Below are 14,844 nucleotides of genomic sequence, written 5' to 3' on the forward strand. Positions count from 1 at the left end.
TGGACAGCTAAATATTTTTTCACCGATCTGCTACTGGCCCGGCCCGTCTGTCAAATTTTAAAACTCATAGTGACCCCCGAGCCAAAAAGTTTGCCCACCCCTGCGCTAGAGTGAGGGGGGCCCCCAAGCCAAAGCTCGCTTAGGGCCCCCACAAGTCTAGGGCCGGCCCTGGACACACGGGAATGTTTGATATAGATGTTTGGAAGAGAGGAGGCATATACAGACTGTATATAACAACAAAGAGTTATATACATTAAAACAGTATTTTAATTTGACTTATGGTATACAATTAAAAAAAACAGAAGCCCTGGCATGACTAATAATGTGTTGAATCAGCAAAAGGTTGTGTTAAAATGATCAAATGTGTAAATATTGCATGAAGCACAGGACAGTCTGAAAGTGACTCTTTTTGGCTGTGGTTACATGATCGCGTCGCAGAGTCAGACAATGGTGGGTGAATTCAGAATATACTGAAATGCTATGATAATGGAGAAACTGGAAAGCCTTACTAATGACAGTTAGTAAATATTTGAGCAAGGCACCGGACATCGCCCTTCCCCCCCCCCCCCACTCCCATTGCTCCCCGGGCGCTGTACAATAGCTGCCCACTGCTCCTAGCCTACTAGACTCCTGGTACTAGGATGGGTTAAATGCAGAGGCCACATTTCACTGTGTGTGCTGTGTGCTCTGCATGTGTAACCATTAAAGAGGGTTTCATCCCTCCGATTCTAAAAATATTCATGTTAGGGGGGTGAAAAGTTAGGACGATTCTAAGGGCCCGTGACTGACAGGGGCCCAAACAATTTTAGAACATTAAGAAAAAAAAAATGTAAGTAACCAATGTGATATCTTTTCATGGGGCCCAAAATCCCTGGCGGCGCCCCTGGTAGCTTATATATTGTAGTCTTGTCAAGCACTTGACTTAAAAAAGATGCAGAGGCAAATTAGCACAGACAATTAAAAATCCTTAGGAAAGTTAAATCTGAAATCATTGCAAGGGAAATTATAAAAATAAATAGCATTAGTTTAGCCTTTTTGTTAGACACGCTCAAATACAACAATGTAGTGATTTAAAATGTTTGTTTGAAAAAAATATATAGGCCTAATACACACTTATTGGTGTTTTATATTGATACCCTTTTTAAAATATTTTTCTAAGCCCGTTTGACAAAGTAAAGTGTCTGAATTTAAAGGTAGATAACTGTGCCTCTGTTAAACAGCCATTATCTAAGAGGAATAGTTTGGCTTTTTGAAACGAAACGGAAAAAAATGTCGCCTGGATTCTGATATAATTTAAACAATTGTAGACTAAACAATTAATCGATTAATTGAGAACACAATTGACAAATTATGTGATTATCAAATAGTCATTAGAAGCCACATTGTAGACAAAAGTAATTAAAAAAAACTAATAATGGTAGGCTACATCTTCTGAATTTATAAACTGCATTTCGATCATTAAGGAGAGAAAGAAAGGATATTTGCATAAAACATTGATCTACAACGTGTTTATTGTCTTCTTCGTATCCTACTTCGTACATAGAAAATCGTTTTATTGTGAAATCGGAAGTCATATTTGCCTTGACGTTAGCTTGACTAACGTTTGTTAAGCCGCTCACGGTGAGGTCAGAAGCAGCCGGATCCCGTTCGTCAACAGAGGACCGACCGGAGGCACAACGCGCGAGCTCCTTCCATTTTGAACACCGACATCGTTCGTTGACGCTCGCGCAGTTGTTAGCACACGCGCAGACAACATGATGCTTTCCCCGTGGGACCGCTGGTTCTCCACCAGCTGCTGCCTGTGCTGCCATGTCCGCACTGGAACCATCATCCTGGGGGTCTGGTACATGGTGAGCCCCTCAGCTGTCACTTCTCCTGGAGCCCTGCAGAGACAGAGCAGGGAAAGTAGGAGCAGGAGCACATCAGACAGCCTTCATACCGTGTGCTGCATTTTATGATTATTATGAGGGAATTTAAGAAAGATTCAAACCTATATTATTAGGGTATTTTAGGAAAATTAATTAATTGTACTGCTTCTTTGCCCACTGCAAACTTTAAAGCATACCATTTTATTTTACTGTTAGCTAAGCTATTTGACTTATAGAGGCCTTTATATGATGGTTCTTCATTTCTAAATGGGCATTATTCAGTGGGTTATTCATTGGTTTATGTTCCTCTTGCATCAATGATGTATACACAATTTACCTAATTAAGACCACGAATATTTATAATTAGAAAAACTCATACTGTGGATATTTTGCTAGATCAAAACATGAAAATATATGTGCAATCTTGTTTATATTCAATTCTCACTTGTGGCTATCTTCCTCTGTTTAACTGAATGAGCAGGAGACGGTTAGCTAAACCAAACACCACTTGTGGAAAAATCCTTTCTCCGCTCCCTATGAATAAATTAGAAGTTGGCCTCTTCAGGTAGCAGGTTTTGTGTCACCCCTATCAACGGCTGAGAATTTTCCATTACATTCATCTGATCAATGGGGATGTATGAGTCATCTGCATAATGAACTGCGTCGGCCAGACCAACACCAAAGCCAATGTATGTGCCTGGACTTAGAGCTTGACTGTATGTCATTTAACATTGCTACACTATCTCCACTAAGGATTTTGTTTTGTTTCCCTGCAGCTCATGAAAATGTTTATATTTTTACATTTCATGAACAATTTCAGCTCCTCCCTTTTGCATTCTGTCTGTATTTCCCTCCATTTGTTGACTTTTTTTTCACCACTATGTCTTCTGTCCCTAAGCTCATCAATGCCGTGGTGTTGCTCATCCTGCTCACAGCGCTCAGTGATCCTGAGCAGTACCACCTGACCAGTGCTGAGTTGGCTAATGACCTGGATGTCATGGATGATGCCAGTAAGTATCCCATAAAGCCAGTCTGTGCTTTACAGTGAATGCGTAATCTCACAATACCACCATCAGCTGAATACTATCGTTGTATTCCAATATCTTAACATTTATGTTTCATAAAATCTCAGGTAAACAGTGTGTTTGCATTCTGTAAGAAAACTCCACTGACCTCTACAGTGTTTCTATTCTACCTGAAGCTTAATCTCCTATAATTGAGCGTGACAGATGACTTAATCTCTGCCTGCGGGGGAAAACCCCAATAGAGTTGTCAACTGACTAATAGAATGATTTATTGTGTGATTAAAGTGTCCTCACACATTAGTCTAGGTCAGTGGTTCCCAACCTGGGGGGCGCGCCCCCCTTGGGGAGGAGCCAAAGATCACAGGGGGGGCGCCAGGCCTCAGATGATTTGAGGCCAAATATCATATTTAGACTTTTTTTAGACTCATTTGGGGGGACTCTTGGGAAAAAAGGTTGGGAACCCCTGGTCTAGATGACGGTCAGCACTTCTTATAAATCAAAGCCACAGACACGCCTAATGTCCATGTTTGGCGAGCGTTTGGAAAGCCTTCTTAACAGCAGGTGTAAGTGGAACAGTCTGACAGACAGCAGCGTGATGGGTTGACTGTTGTCACCGCTCCAAGGGATTAGGCGTCCTGTGGTCCTGCTCTGCAGGCTGGGCCGCCCGCTGCATCAACACACTCACTATGAAATGACTTCTGTTCATGATAAAAGGAACATTATAATGTTACGTTTTCATTTTGCTCTGTTAAATATTCAGATTTGACAAACGTCAAGCTGTAGTGACAGTTCTTACATTACATTTTAGAATTTTTGCCACTCCAGTTGGAATTATGGTGCTAATTTTGCTGGAAAGTGATTCAGATAATCATCAAAATAGGACACTTATTATTGGTTTTTGTCTTCATTAAAGGTAGGGTAGGTAAGTTTGAGAAACCGGCTCGAGATACACTTTTTGTTATATTACATGGAATGCTCTTAACATCCCGATAGCAATGAATATCTTAAGTGCTTTGACAAAAAATCCATAAAAAAATGTCATCTGTGGAAGCCGTAGATTTTCAAATTCTAGCGATCTCGAGCCGGTTTCTCAAATTTACCTACCCTACCTTTAAACAAGGAACATGCATCACAATGTATTAATCCAAGACATGATTTATGCTTATTTCCATCTGCAATTCCTGGTGCAGGTACACACGTCATACTAAAACAGATACTTAATACATTAAAAAGTCTCTATCACAGTAACAATTTCAAAACTCATTTTGGTTTTGCTATATTTAAACAGACAATACTGTATATCAATACTTTATCCCAGATTATATTTTTTACCCTTTAACTTTTTCCTAAATTGCTCTTATACTGTTTGTATATACCTCTTTTTTTTGTCTCCATTCATCTTTGCTTATTTTGTGCTGCTGCAACAGCTGCATTTACAGGGCTCAAAAATGGCTTATTTTAGCTAATTGTTAGAAGTTATTTCAGCAAAATACTGTATGTGTTTGATGCTGTGCTTTTGTTGACAGAGGCACTAGTCATTTGGAACAATGGTTCAAATACATAATTCAATACGACATCAAAACATGCACAGCAGTAGGTTAGGGCATTGAATCTTGAAAAGAGGACATAACGCTGCTCTGTGCTATGCTATTTCTGCTTTATCATGCCGTTGTGTTGTTCATAGAATGTTCGACCATTTCACAAAAAATCTAACATAAAAAAATATATCTGTATGTTGAGGTAGATTACGGAAGCCCAGAGAGGGAAGTCCTGTGTTGAATTTAAATTCCTTGGAAGTGGAAAAAATGTTTTCTAATCTATTTCTGTCCATCTGTAAAAACAGGGAAATAAGTAGACATGTATGTTGTTGTAATATTAATTTGGGCCACAGTGGGCTGACGTGACCCATTTCCCCATGTCCTAAGTCTAAAGAGACCTACAAACATAAACGTTTTGCTCAGGTTTTAATCTCTCCATGAATTCTAAATACAAGGTGCAAATATTGTTTGTTAGCAAGCTACCAAGTATTTAGAACGTGGGGAAGTGGTCTACTCACAAATTCCTCAAAATAAATCACCTGCCAAAACTTTTCCACCCACTTGTTTAAAGGATAAAGAATAAGTGAGGGAAGGATTATTCTGACTGATTATTCGAACCTTTTTTCACCTGTTCGTAAGTCATAGGCACAGATTTGTGATGTACTAGATCAGGGTGCGATTAGCTTAGTTTAGCTAGCATAAAGAGTGGACAGCTAGCATGTCTCTTTCCAAAGTTAAAGTGGACACACAGCTCAGTTATTGCATGTTAAAACCATCTCTTTTTATAATCATGACATTTTCCATAAACATTTGAGATTTTCCAGAGGTCTCTAACTCTTTCTGCCCACTTTAAACATAGCTAAATTAGAGGCTGAGAAAATCGTTTTATATTGCCTTTCTATACACTTTCAAGCCCTTTTCAGAGAAAATGCGATTCATCCTTTGATTTTCAGTTTATTGTAAATGGGCATGGAATTCAACTCCCTATTTCTTCCACTACACCCTAATCACTGTGTTTTGGTTTTGCACGGCGCTATTCTTATGTAACAGAATGTTATGCAGGGTTGGTTTGAGGCTGGGTTGGCATGGAGCGAATGACAGAGTGGAGGGTAATATCATGTCTGGTTGACATAATGCAGCTTGTTGTTTATCTTCTTATTTGCATGTTTGCTCGACCAAAAATCGTTTTTAAAATGTGCTATATAAATAAAACCTGATTTGATTTGATTTGATTTGTACAGAATTTGTATTTCAGAGAACTTGATGTTGTCATTGAATGTGCCTTGTGATTTTGACTCCCCCTCCCTCTGCTGCAGGCATGTGCATTGCCTCTGCGATCTCTGTGCTGATGATACTGATATGTGGGATGGCAGCATACGGTGCATACAAGGTAAACTGATGAGTCATTAGGATTTCAGTAACACCTTCTATGACACCAATGTAGATAAAGCATTATAAACATACTTACAACGTGCGGCGTAAGCTGATTTAATTCATTACAAGCTGGGTATACCACTATAAGTGGTCAAAGTTTACTTCAATTACTTTTAATATATCAATGAATGCTTTTAACTCTAATAATAAAGTGTTATATGCCAAATACAATGCATTAAAGTATGTTAATATTGCATTATAAACATTGGTGTCATAGAAAGTGTTGTTGCTTTTCTTCATAATACTATTTACAATGCTACTGATTAAAATAAGGCTAAATCTACTGTGTTAAAACAATACAAATATTTGTATTTTAAACATAGTGTAATCTCCCAGTTCTAGCTCTGATTGATGTCCACAATATCTAACTTAAATACCTAAAAGACATATCTCTGTTTCAGCTGCATCCCGCCTGGATCATCCCATTTTTCTGTTACCAAATATTCGACTTTGCTCTGAACACCCTGGTGGCGATCAGCGTTGTGGTTTACCCCAACACGATACAGGATTACCTGCAGCAACTGGTACGAGACTTCAAGTGTTTTCCTCTTGAAAGTGAAGTCAGTGATGTTTAACAGCACAATATTGAACTTTATGGTTTAGAAAGGCTTTTGTAGGTTCTGAAATGTTCTCAGTTCAGTACTGATGGATGTACAGTTACAAATGCCTCTACTATCTAATGCTCCTTGCACCTCAAATAAGCTCTGTTTTTTTTCGGACTCCTTTGCAGCCTGATAACTTCCCTTACAAAGAGGAGATCGCTGCTCTCAGTAATATTTGCTTGGCCCTCATCGTGCTGATCTTCATCGGCTCTATTCTATTCTTCAAGGTAAGGTTTTCTTTCTCTCTTTTTAAAACTTCTTCATACACTTAAGAACACGTAGAGTCGTTTACAGACCTGCCAGGGTTATATTTCACAACACATTTTCTTACAAGAGAAACTATGTCTATTTCAACCTTGACAGAGGCGCCTGCTTTTAATGTAACTTTCTATATTGATATACCTGTATGTAGTGCTCAAATTTATTTTGAAAGTTTTGTATTTTTTTGAATGCAAGATTTACCAGGAATACCACTGACACATGAATGACCTCCTCACAAAAACATTGTTACTCTAGGGATCCCTGACCTTTCATCTAGCGCCATCATCAAGTCAAATGTTCTATCTGACCTATACTTTGAGTTATGACGAATAACTGCATAAGATGAATATAAGATGGTGAATGTATTACCGCCTAAACAGTGACATGTTAGTGTTGTGATTGTGAGCATGTTAGCATGCTGACATTTGCATTTAGCTCAAAGCAATCACTTTGCTAACACTAACTGCAGAAGCTCCAGTAAAGCTATCAGATATGTTATTTAAGTTATGATGCAGCTCTGCTAACAACCCACTGTATTATGTGAAATATAATGTTAAATCTGAGATTATAGGACAAAGGGCTTATTTAAACAGCAGCTGTTTTGTTTAGAGTGTCTCAGTCATTTTTAATACATTGAATTTAGCTGTTGCTTTTATCATAGTCAACTTTATTGTCAATCTTCTGTGTGAGATCGAAATGCTGTTTTTCACAATCCCGAGGAATACAGATTAAATATCTAAAAGAAATATACATACATACATATATGTGTATATATACATACATACTCTCCTGTACACCCACTTATAAATATATATATATATATATAAAAGTCAGTAAATAAACAAAAATAACATCCACTTGTAAACGGATGAAGATTAATATATTACAGTAAAAATATGTACAGTAGTGCAAATGATTGTCCATAGCAGCGTAGTTAAAGTGTCTGGTTAAAGAAAAAAAAAGAGATGTATAAATCCAAAGTGACATACAATAAGTGTAATAAACCATAAGATACAAACTCAGAATAACAAGAAACAAGGAGGGTATATTCGCTTGAAAGTCCTGGTGCACTAGTTCCAAATGAGCTAAAACCCTAACATTTATTTTTTTAATTCAATGGACAAGGTGACCATTTCTGACAGAAGGAATTTGCTTTGCACAGTGAGCGTCATTATCACACTTTCATTCGCAGTGGACTGAGAGCTAAATTGAGTTCTCTGTTGCTGTAAATATCTCTGCAGATTCCTGTGGAGGCTTCTGAAATAACTTCAGAGCCATCAGAGCATTAGGTGGCTTCTAATTGGGTTATCAAACACGTTAGAGAGCTCAGTCTGGCTTTGGTTTGTGATGGATCTACCAGATGGTGCTGTGTTTGTCCGGGGAATTCCAGTAGAAAGTGTCCTGCTGAGAGACATGATTTCTGGATGACAGGGAACAACTTATAGTTGTTTCTGCTACATGTACAGCTCTATGATAGAACCTGAAAACGCTGTCTGAATGCAACAATGGGATGATTGGATTATTAGCTGTATTTTATGTGAGTTATCTTCAATGTTGGTGTGAGTTTCTTTGAAAAACATACTTTTATCACATGCTACATATTGTATATGTTATTAAGCAACACAGTCTCACGGCATTTCGTGTTATAGTCACGAAATTAATCTATTGATTCGTGTTCACCAACACGATTTCGCCATTTTATTCGTGTCACACAGAACGATTTTAAAAGCAATGTAAATAATAACAAATTAGAAGGAAAAACAGATAAAAAAAAATACAGATTTCAGTATTCTGACACAGAACGATTTTAGAAGCAATGTATTTATATTGGTAGTATGTTTCGTGCCTGCACCAAATAATAACAAATTAGAAGGAAAAAAAGATGACATAAAATACAGATTTCAGTATTCTGAGGCTCTGAGCCATTTCTTTTCCTCACTGACGGCACAAAAACTCAGACATTATACAATTTAAAATAAAAGGGGTTAGGCTTAGGGTAAGATATTGAGTAAGAACATGTTTTTATGAACCACACAGCTTCTGGTATTCCAAGACCCCACGAAACATACTACCAATAGAAATACATTGCTTTTAAAATCGTTCTGTGACACGAAAAAAATGCGAAAATCGTGTTGGTGAACACGAATCAATAGATTAAATTAATTTCGTGACTATAACACGAAATGGCGTGAGACTGGGTTGTATTAAGGGGCCATATGAGAACAGCAATGTTACACTTACACTACAGATAACCTAATTAAATGACATAATAGAGAGGAAAAGCGGTTGTCCTGAACCTACAATATCTTTAAAGACGTAATGATTAGATATACCAAACTATACTGTAAGGCTGTACTTAAGTTAGCATGGCGTTGAGCTAAATGCTAGCATTAGCATGTTAACATGTTAACAGTTGAAAAATAAGTTATAATCTTTACCACTTTCTCCATCTTATTTAGCATTGTAATATTAGCTAATTAGCTGAAAAATACAGCTAATCTATAGCATAGACTGTATACAGTTGGTATTGAGTCACAAACCATGTATTTGGTGCTGTAAAGTTATGTAATCACGAAATGTTTAACAATGTATTCTAGGAGGGATATGTCTCTATGAAATTGTTTGTCAATCCAGAAAATATTTGCTAAATTGGTGGATAGTCTAACATTGCCCTCCATAGATCCATGTCTCTAACATGGCTAACATCGAGTCGTGCGTTGCATGTATTTATCACCACTACCATAAATAGCAAAGTTGGTGTTGCTAAGTAATCCCTAATTTTTGGATTAACCTGTGATTTTTTTCTATCCAACATTAGGCCTACCTGATAGCATGTGTGTGGAACTGCTACAGATATGTGAACGGCCGGGGTTCTGAAGTCCTGCTCTATGTCACGACCAATGACACCACGGTAAGTCACCTCCAATGATCAGCATTGTACCATAAGACCCAAATCACCATGAGGACTTCATAGTTTAAAATCAAGGTTGAAAAGATAAGATAGAAAAGCGCTATATAAATTGAATGTATTATTATTATTACAAGGCTAAGGATATCCTGTATTTCTATAATTTCCTACAAATCCTGGGAGAAGACCAAATCCAACATTGTGTTGGTCCGTCTCTCAATATTTTGTTGGTTCCCCTGCCTATCTGTTGCTCTGGCTTCGAGCCCATTGGTTTTTGGCGGGCAGCAAGATTGTGTAAATGGGATTTACTCAAAATAAATATCATTCACATTCATGGTACTCAGGGAACATGTGCTTGAGAGCAACAGTGTAATGATTTTAAGTACATTTTTGAACAATGATGGAGCTCTACGGCACAGAACAATAAATATATCAGGCTTCGGTAACACAGGCTACACTTGGTGTAGCATCACATTTTATTAGTTTTGGTATTTGTTGCAATAAGAACAAAATAGAATTTCACCAGACTGAGTATATACGCGGCTGAGCTGTTCAGTTTTCTTGGAGCTCGCACTACAATAGAGAAAAAATTCTACCAACTTCTTTTCCCTGACAAACCACCAGTGTGAATGTTAACTACTTTTTCTAATGAGCTGTGAAATAGAGACAGATAATACTACAGACATTCCTCTCATGCAGCCACACTTTTGACAGAGTTAACTGTGAGAGACTTATTTCCCTGACAGATGAAAAGTCAGCACATTATTCATAAAATCAGAGTTGAAAAGGAGCAAAACAAAATTCCCTGTGCTAGTCCATTAAACTATCCTTTATGTCTATGAATGTCATTTTGATAATCAACATAAAACAATATCTGATCTCGATTTTCTTTCACTTACAAAGGCAATAGAATATCCTTTGAGAAAATAATTACATCCATTTCTAAGTCAAGTTTTCATCTTATTTGTAAGATTCCTCCGCTCAGGCCAACTTAAAATAGCAACTGTAAAGTCATCATGTTGGTGGAGGAGGGAAATATGAACATAGGCTATCATAGCAGGCAATATTACACCAGCTCACATAGATGGATGAACAGACTTGGACAGAGAAATGAAGCTCCATCCTGGCAAAGGCACATTGTAGCACAGTAAAAGGGAGCTTTGTCTGGCTCTCCTGTTGCTCAGGCCTGGCCCCTTGACCGCTGTCATCTTGCTGCCCACACACTTATTATACCTCCATGCTTTGACAGAAGGGAGAAAAATAAGTGGGCTGTAGAAATATGAATGACCTTTTTCTGCAATTGTGAAACGCCCGTTTTCTGCACAAACACAAAAGGAGCTGTCATTATCCGGCTCTATTTTTAACTTGCAGTATGTTGAGTTTCATAAGTATTTTGAGAAACCTGTTCTCCTCAGTCTGCAGCTTAAGACTCCTCTGAGTGTAAAAAACCTTTTATACACTGAAAGTCTTTATGTAAGGTTTAAAGAAACAAGAAACAGCATTACCCTGTAAAGAAGGGAACAGGAAGCTTCTTTCTTACCGACTGACCTGCAAACATAGAAAAGTCTTACAGAAACACAGTCAGGTGCTTTATTTGAAAGTAAATGAGTTACAATAAGTAACCCTTTCAATGGCTCATAGAACAAACCAGCACCATTTCTCTTTATGAGGTTGATTTGAGTGATAACCCAACTTGCTCAGCCCCGCTACCTAAAATTACATTTGCTAGGCCAGAACCAATCTGGGCAACAGTTGCAGATTACCATTTAAAAGTCTTTAAACATCAGGTCTTTCATTTCACAAAGAGTTTTCAAATTTCTAACCAATGACCGTAAGTTACTGTTCTTGCTAGCAGGTTTTATTAGCTGTAACTTGTTAGCTAGCTAGAAGAGGCTAATGCTAATGCCAAAACTTCATGAGTTGGTTAACCATGAACTCTGTGTCCAACATATTCGCTGGACGATGATTTAGTATGGGGATGCTGCCACCGATTATGCAAAAAATGGTACTTAACTACATGAATTATTATGACTGCGACTCAAATCGTTCACTTAGCTCACTGTCATTAACTTGCTGCTAACAACTTTACAGAGCATCCTTTGTTCTAGTAGCATAAATCAAGCAGACGTGTCTCTCTTTGGTTTTCAGAGCATCTGCTTTAAATAATATATAGTAATATTTAATATGAATCCGATATTACAAATGTGCAACAATAAACTGTTACAATAAAATAATTAAAGCATTTCTTATAATTAGTTAACACTCAATTAGCATTACAATGTTTCTAATAACTAAAATCAATCATTAAAGTTGCCTCAACTATAAATGTACCATTACTAATGATGGTTATTATAATGTTTCCACATCTAGCGAATTTTAGAAGAAACATTATTTATGAGGCCGCTCTACTTGCATTTTTTATTTCCTTACATCAGTGCAAGAAGTCTCACTCCAAGGCCAACAAAAGCAAATAATAAGAGTCCAGCTTCTCATCTATCATGTTCAGAGAATGTGTCCTAATTATTTCCATCAAAGGGCACGACAGTTCAAGGAGGCATTGATCTGTGTAGGAGGATGTAGTCAGTAGTAGAGGCTGTTAAAGGTTATCGATTACCTGATGTCCAGATCATCCTTAAGCCTCATTGTTTAAAACATGGGAGACACGGGTCACACACATGCTGTTGTGTATGAAGGCAAACAAACCATCGAGAAAGCTAATATTTCTGTTAGCCATATTGTAAACAGTGAAACTAGACAGTGGAGTAAAATGAGTAAAAGGCACACTCTCAGTGGATTACCTGAGAGGATGCAAATCTGACTTTGAGTGAATTAAGCGTTTTAAGTTGAATATAGTAAAAATCATAACTAAGTGGGGCGTTGTGGGCAGTTAAACATAACTTGAACTATAAATTCAATGAAAAAAGTTCCTGAATATTTTGAGTTGGGACCCGTAAACCAATTAATTGACCAGTAAATAATAGTCTGCAATTTCAAGAATATTATACAAAAATGTAATATACTGAAGTTGCTTAAACAATAATAATAATAATAATAATAATAATTGTTGTTTTAAATTTCAAAGCGCTTCCTGTCCATCAGATTTTCTGTTGTGCAAAGAGAAATGCCTTTTTGAAATGTCTTATATTGTAGGCTACTCTACTTGTATACTTTAATTGATCCAAAGTTTTGTTAAACTGTTGAATTCTTCTATTTGAATTTTCATGAGGGCTGGTTTATTTTTAGGCAACTTGATAACAACCGGCACAAACTGAATAGTCGTCATTGTGCAATAGTAACTATAATGACTATTAGTGCACCTGCTCCATTGCAACCCCAAGTGATAAAATAACCATCTGTTTTCCTCTCCCCTTTCCCCAGGTGCTGCTCCCTCCGTATGATGACAGCGTCAGCATCCCTATAAAGCAGGCGCCCCCTCCCTACACCACCGCTACAGCATGAACCCCCCCCAGCACCCCGCTGACTGGACCTGCTGTTAACAAACCTCAGCAGGATGAATGCACCACACTGCCTCTCCAGTGAACATCCATTGATATATATAGCTACTCAAACTTCACAATGCACCCATGCATGCACTGACACTCATCTCACACATACATGCACACACACTTCTACCACCACCGTGACCTCTCACCCCTCCCTGTTATTTATTATTGACCTTATAGTCTTACTGTATCTCTTCTATGAGTCTTTTTTGTTTCTTTAATTCAGGATATGATGTGCATTTTCATGCATTTGAACCTGGGTGCAATAAGGCACTAGAAAGCAAGATAGATTATATATATTTGTATTATTTATTTATGCTGTGTGTATACCTGTGATTGTATTTAATGTGTCCTGCCTTTGATAGTCATGTCCAAGCACAATATGCGTAATGATTTTTGGCCACAGTTATGAGTGAACTGTGTTTTTGCGTCGTCTCTGCTCATGATCAGGGTTGGATTGCCTTTATTCATAACTTTCTCTCTGATGGGGTGCCCTCTATAGATCCATGTGTGAAGCGTCACCTTGACTGGAAGTTTTCCCAAAGAAAAGCGTCTGCCTGTATTCTGACATGATCAAAGAGCAACCTAGAGTATATCGAACATATCACCTTCTTTTATCGTTTCATTCAACTACAAACACAAATGTCTTGTGTTATACAAACCCAGAGTGTTGTGCTTCGTCACTTGTAAATGTAACTGTGTGTTTCTACGGATTCTATGTATCTATTTTGACAGCACTGGTCTGGAATCAGCTTGCTCTTTAAAGTCGCTATGAATGAGTTTCTTGACGGCCCCTGGTGAAATCACTTTAGATCGGACCCCTCTGTGTCCAGGGGCTCAGAATGAACGGGCCCTGGTTGTGTTTTTCTTTTTTTAAAGGAAACCTATCATGCTATATTTAAATGATATATTGTAGGGCCATACCTATATAAGGTATATTTATACGTTTCTGTTTTCGAAATACCAAACAGATCATGCATTTGAGCCATGCCTCATTTCGCTCTATGTGCTGTTTGCTGTCTACGGGTCTGATTCTGTGAGCTGCAGCTGACCACGCCCCCCTGCAGGAGAGGGGAGCCGCTCTGATCAGCTGCTGGGCTGTCAGAAGAGGGGGAGAAAGAGAGATCTCCGTCCTCCGTGTGTTATTATAGCCTATATAGAGTCGTTATTCATTTGTTTTAAAGCTCAATAAATAACAAAGAAGACCTTTGACCGGCACTTTTCTAATTTTGTCCGGAAGATTTAAACTTTAACGGACATCTTGACCGGCGAAAGAAACTGAAACTGAAACTCTGCCGCACGGTCCCCTCGTTCCTTGGAAGAGGCAGAGAGGTGGGTGTTTGTCATCTGCTGGTGGACTAACCGGAGAGAATTACAGTGCTTGCCTCGACGGGGAGGGATTGCATTGAATTAAAGCAGCAGGAGCAAACGCTTGCCTCGGGGAGGGAGAAAGAAAGCCACAGCGGAGAATAAACAGAAGGGTAACCATGGTAACCAAGTATTCTTCGCTGCTTTTGTGGCAGACTACAGCGCCACTTACAGGCCTGGCATATGTACTACAGCGTCTCCAGCGCTTTTGAGCGGCAATGGCCGGCCGTGGCCCAACCGCACATTCCCCTGATAGGTGGAGAGTTGGCCCAATAGCTGTAGCGCCACTTTCCTGACGTGAGTAAAGTGTTCAAATCTGGATCAGTTTTTATCAGAT

General features: G+C 38.3%; 1 protein-coding gene across 1 annotated transcript; it reads left to right on the forward strand.

Annotated features, from left to right (window-relative positions):
• The first annotated feature begins 1,613 nt into the window (after positions 1–1,613).
• Positions 1,614–14,008, forward strand: LOC117470753 (lysosomal-associated transmembrane protein 4B-like). The gene is made up of 7 exons (XM_034115619.1): positions 1,614–1,850; positions 2,767–2,878; positions 5,748–5,821; positions 6,267–6,389; positions 6,596–6,694; positions 9,547–9,639; positions 13,015–14,008. Exons 1-7 carry the CDS (start codon positions 1,755–1,757, stop codon positions 13,093–13,095), a joined length of 678 nt encoding a protein of 225 aa, XP_033971510.1. The 5' UTR covers positions 1,614–1,754; the 3' UTR covers positions 13,096–14,008.
• The last annotated feature ends 836 nt before the right edge of the window (positions 14,009–14,844 follow it).

This window comes from Trematomus bernacchii, unplaced genomic scaffold (assembly GCF_902827165.1).
Source record: "Trematomus bernacchii unplaced genomic scaffold, fTreBer1.1, whole genome shotgun sequence".
NCBI lineage: Eukaryota > Metazoa > Chordata > Actinopteri > Perciformes > Nototheniidae > Trematomus > Trematomus bernacchii.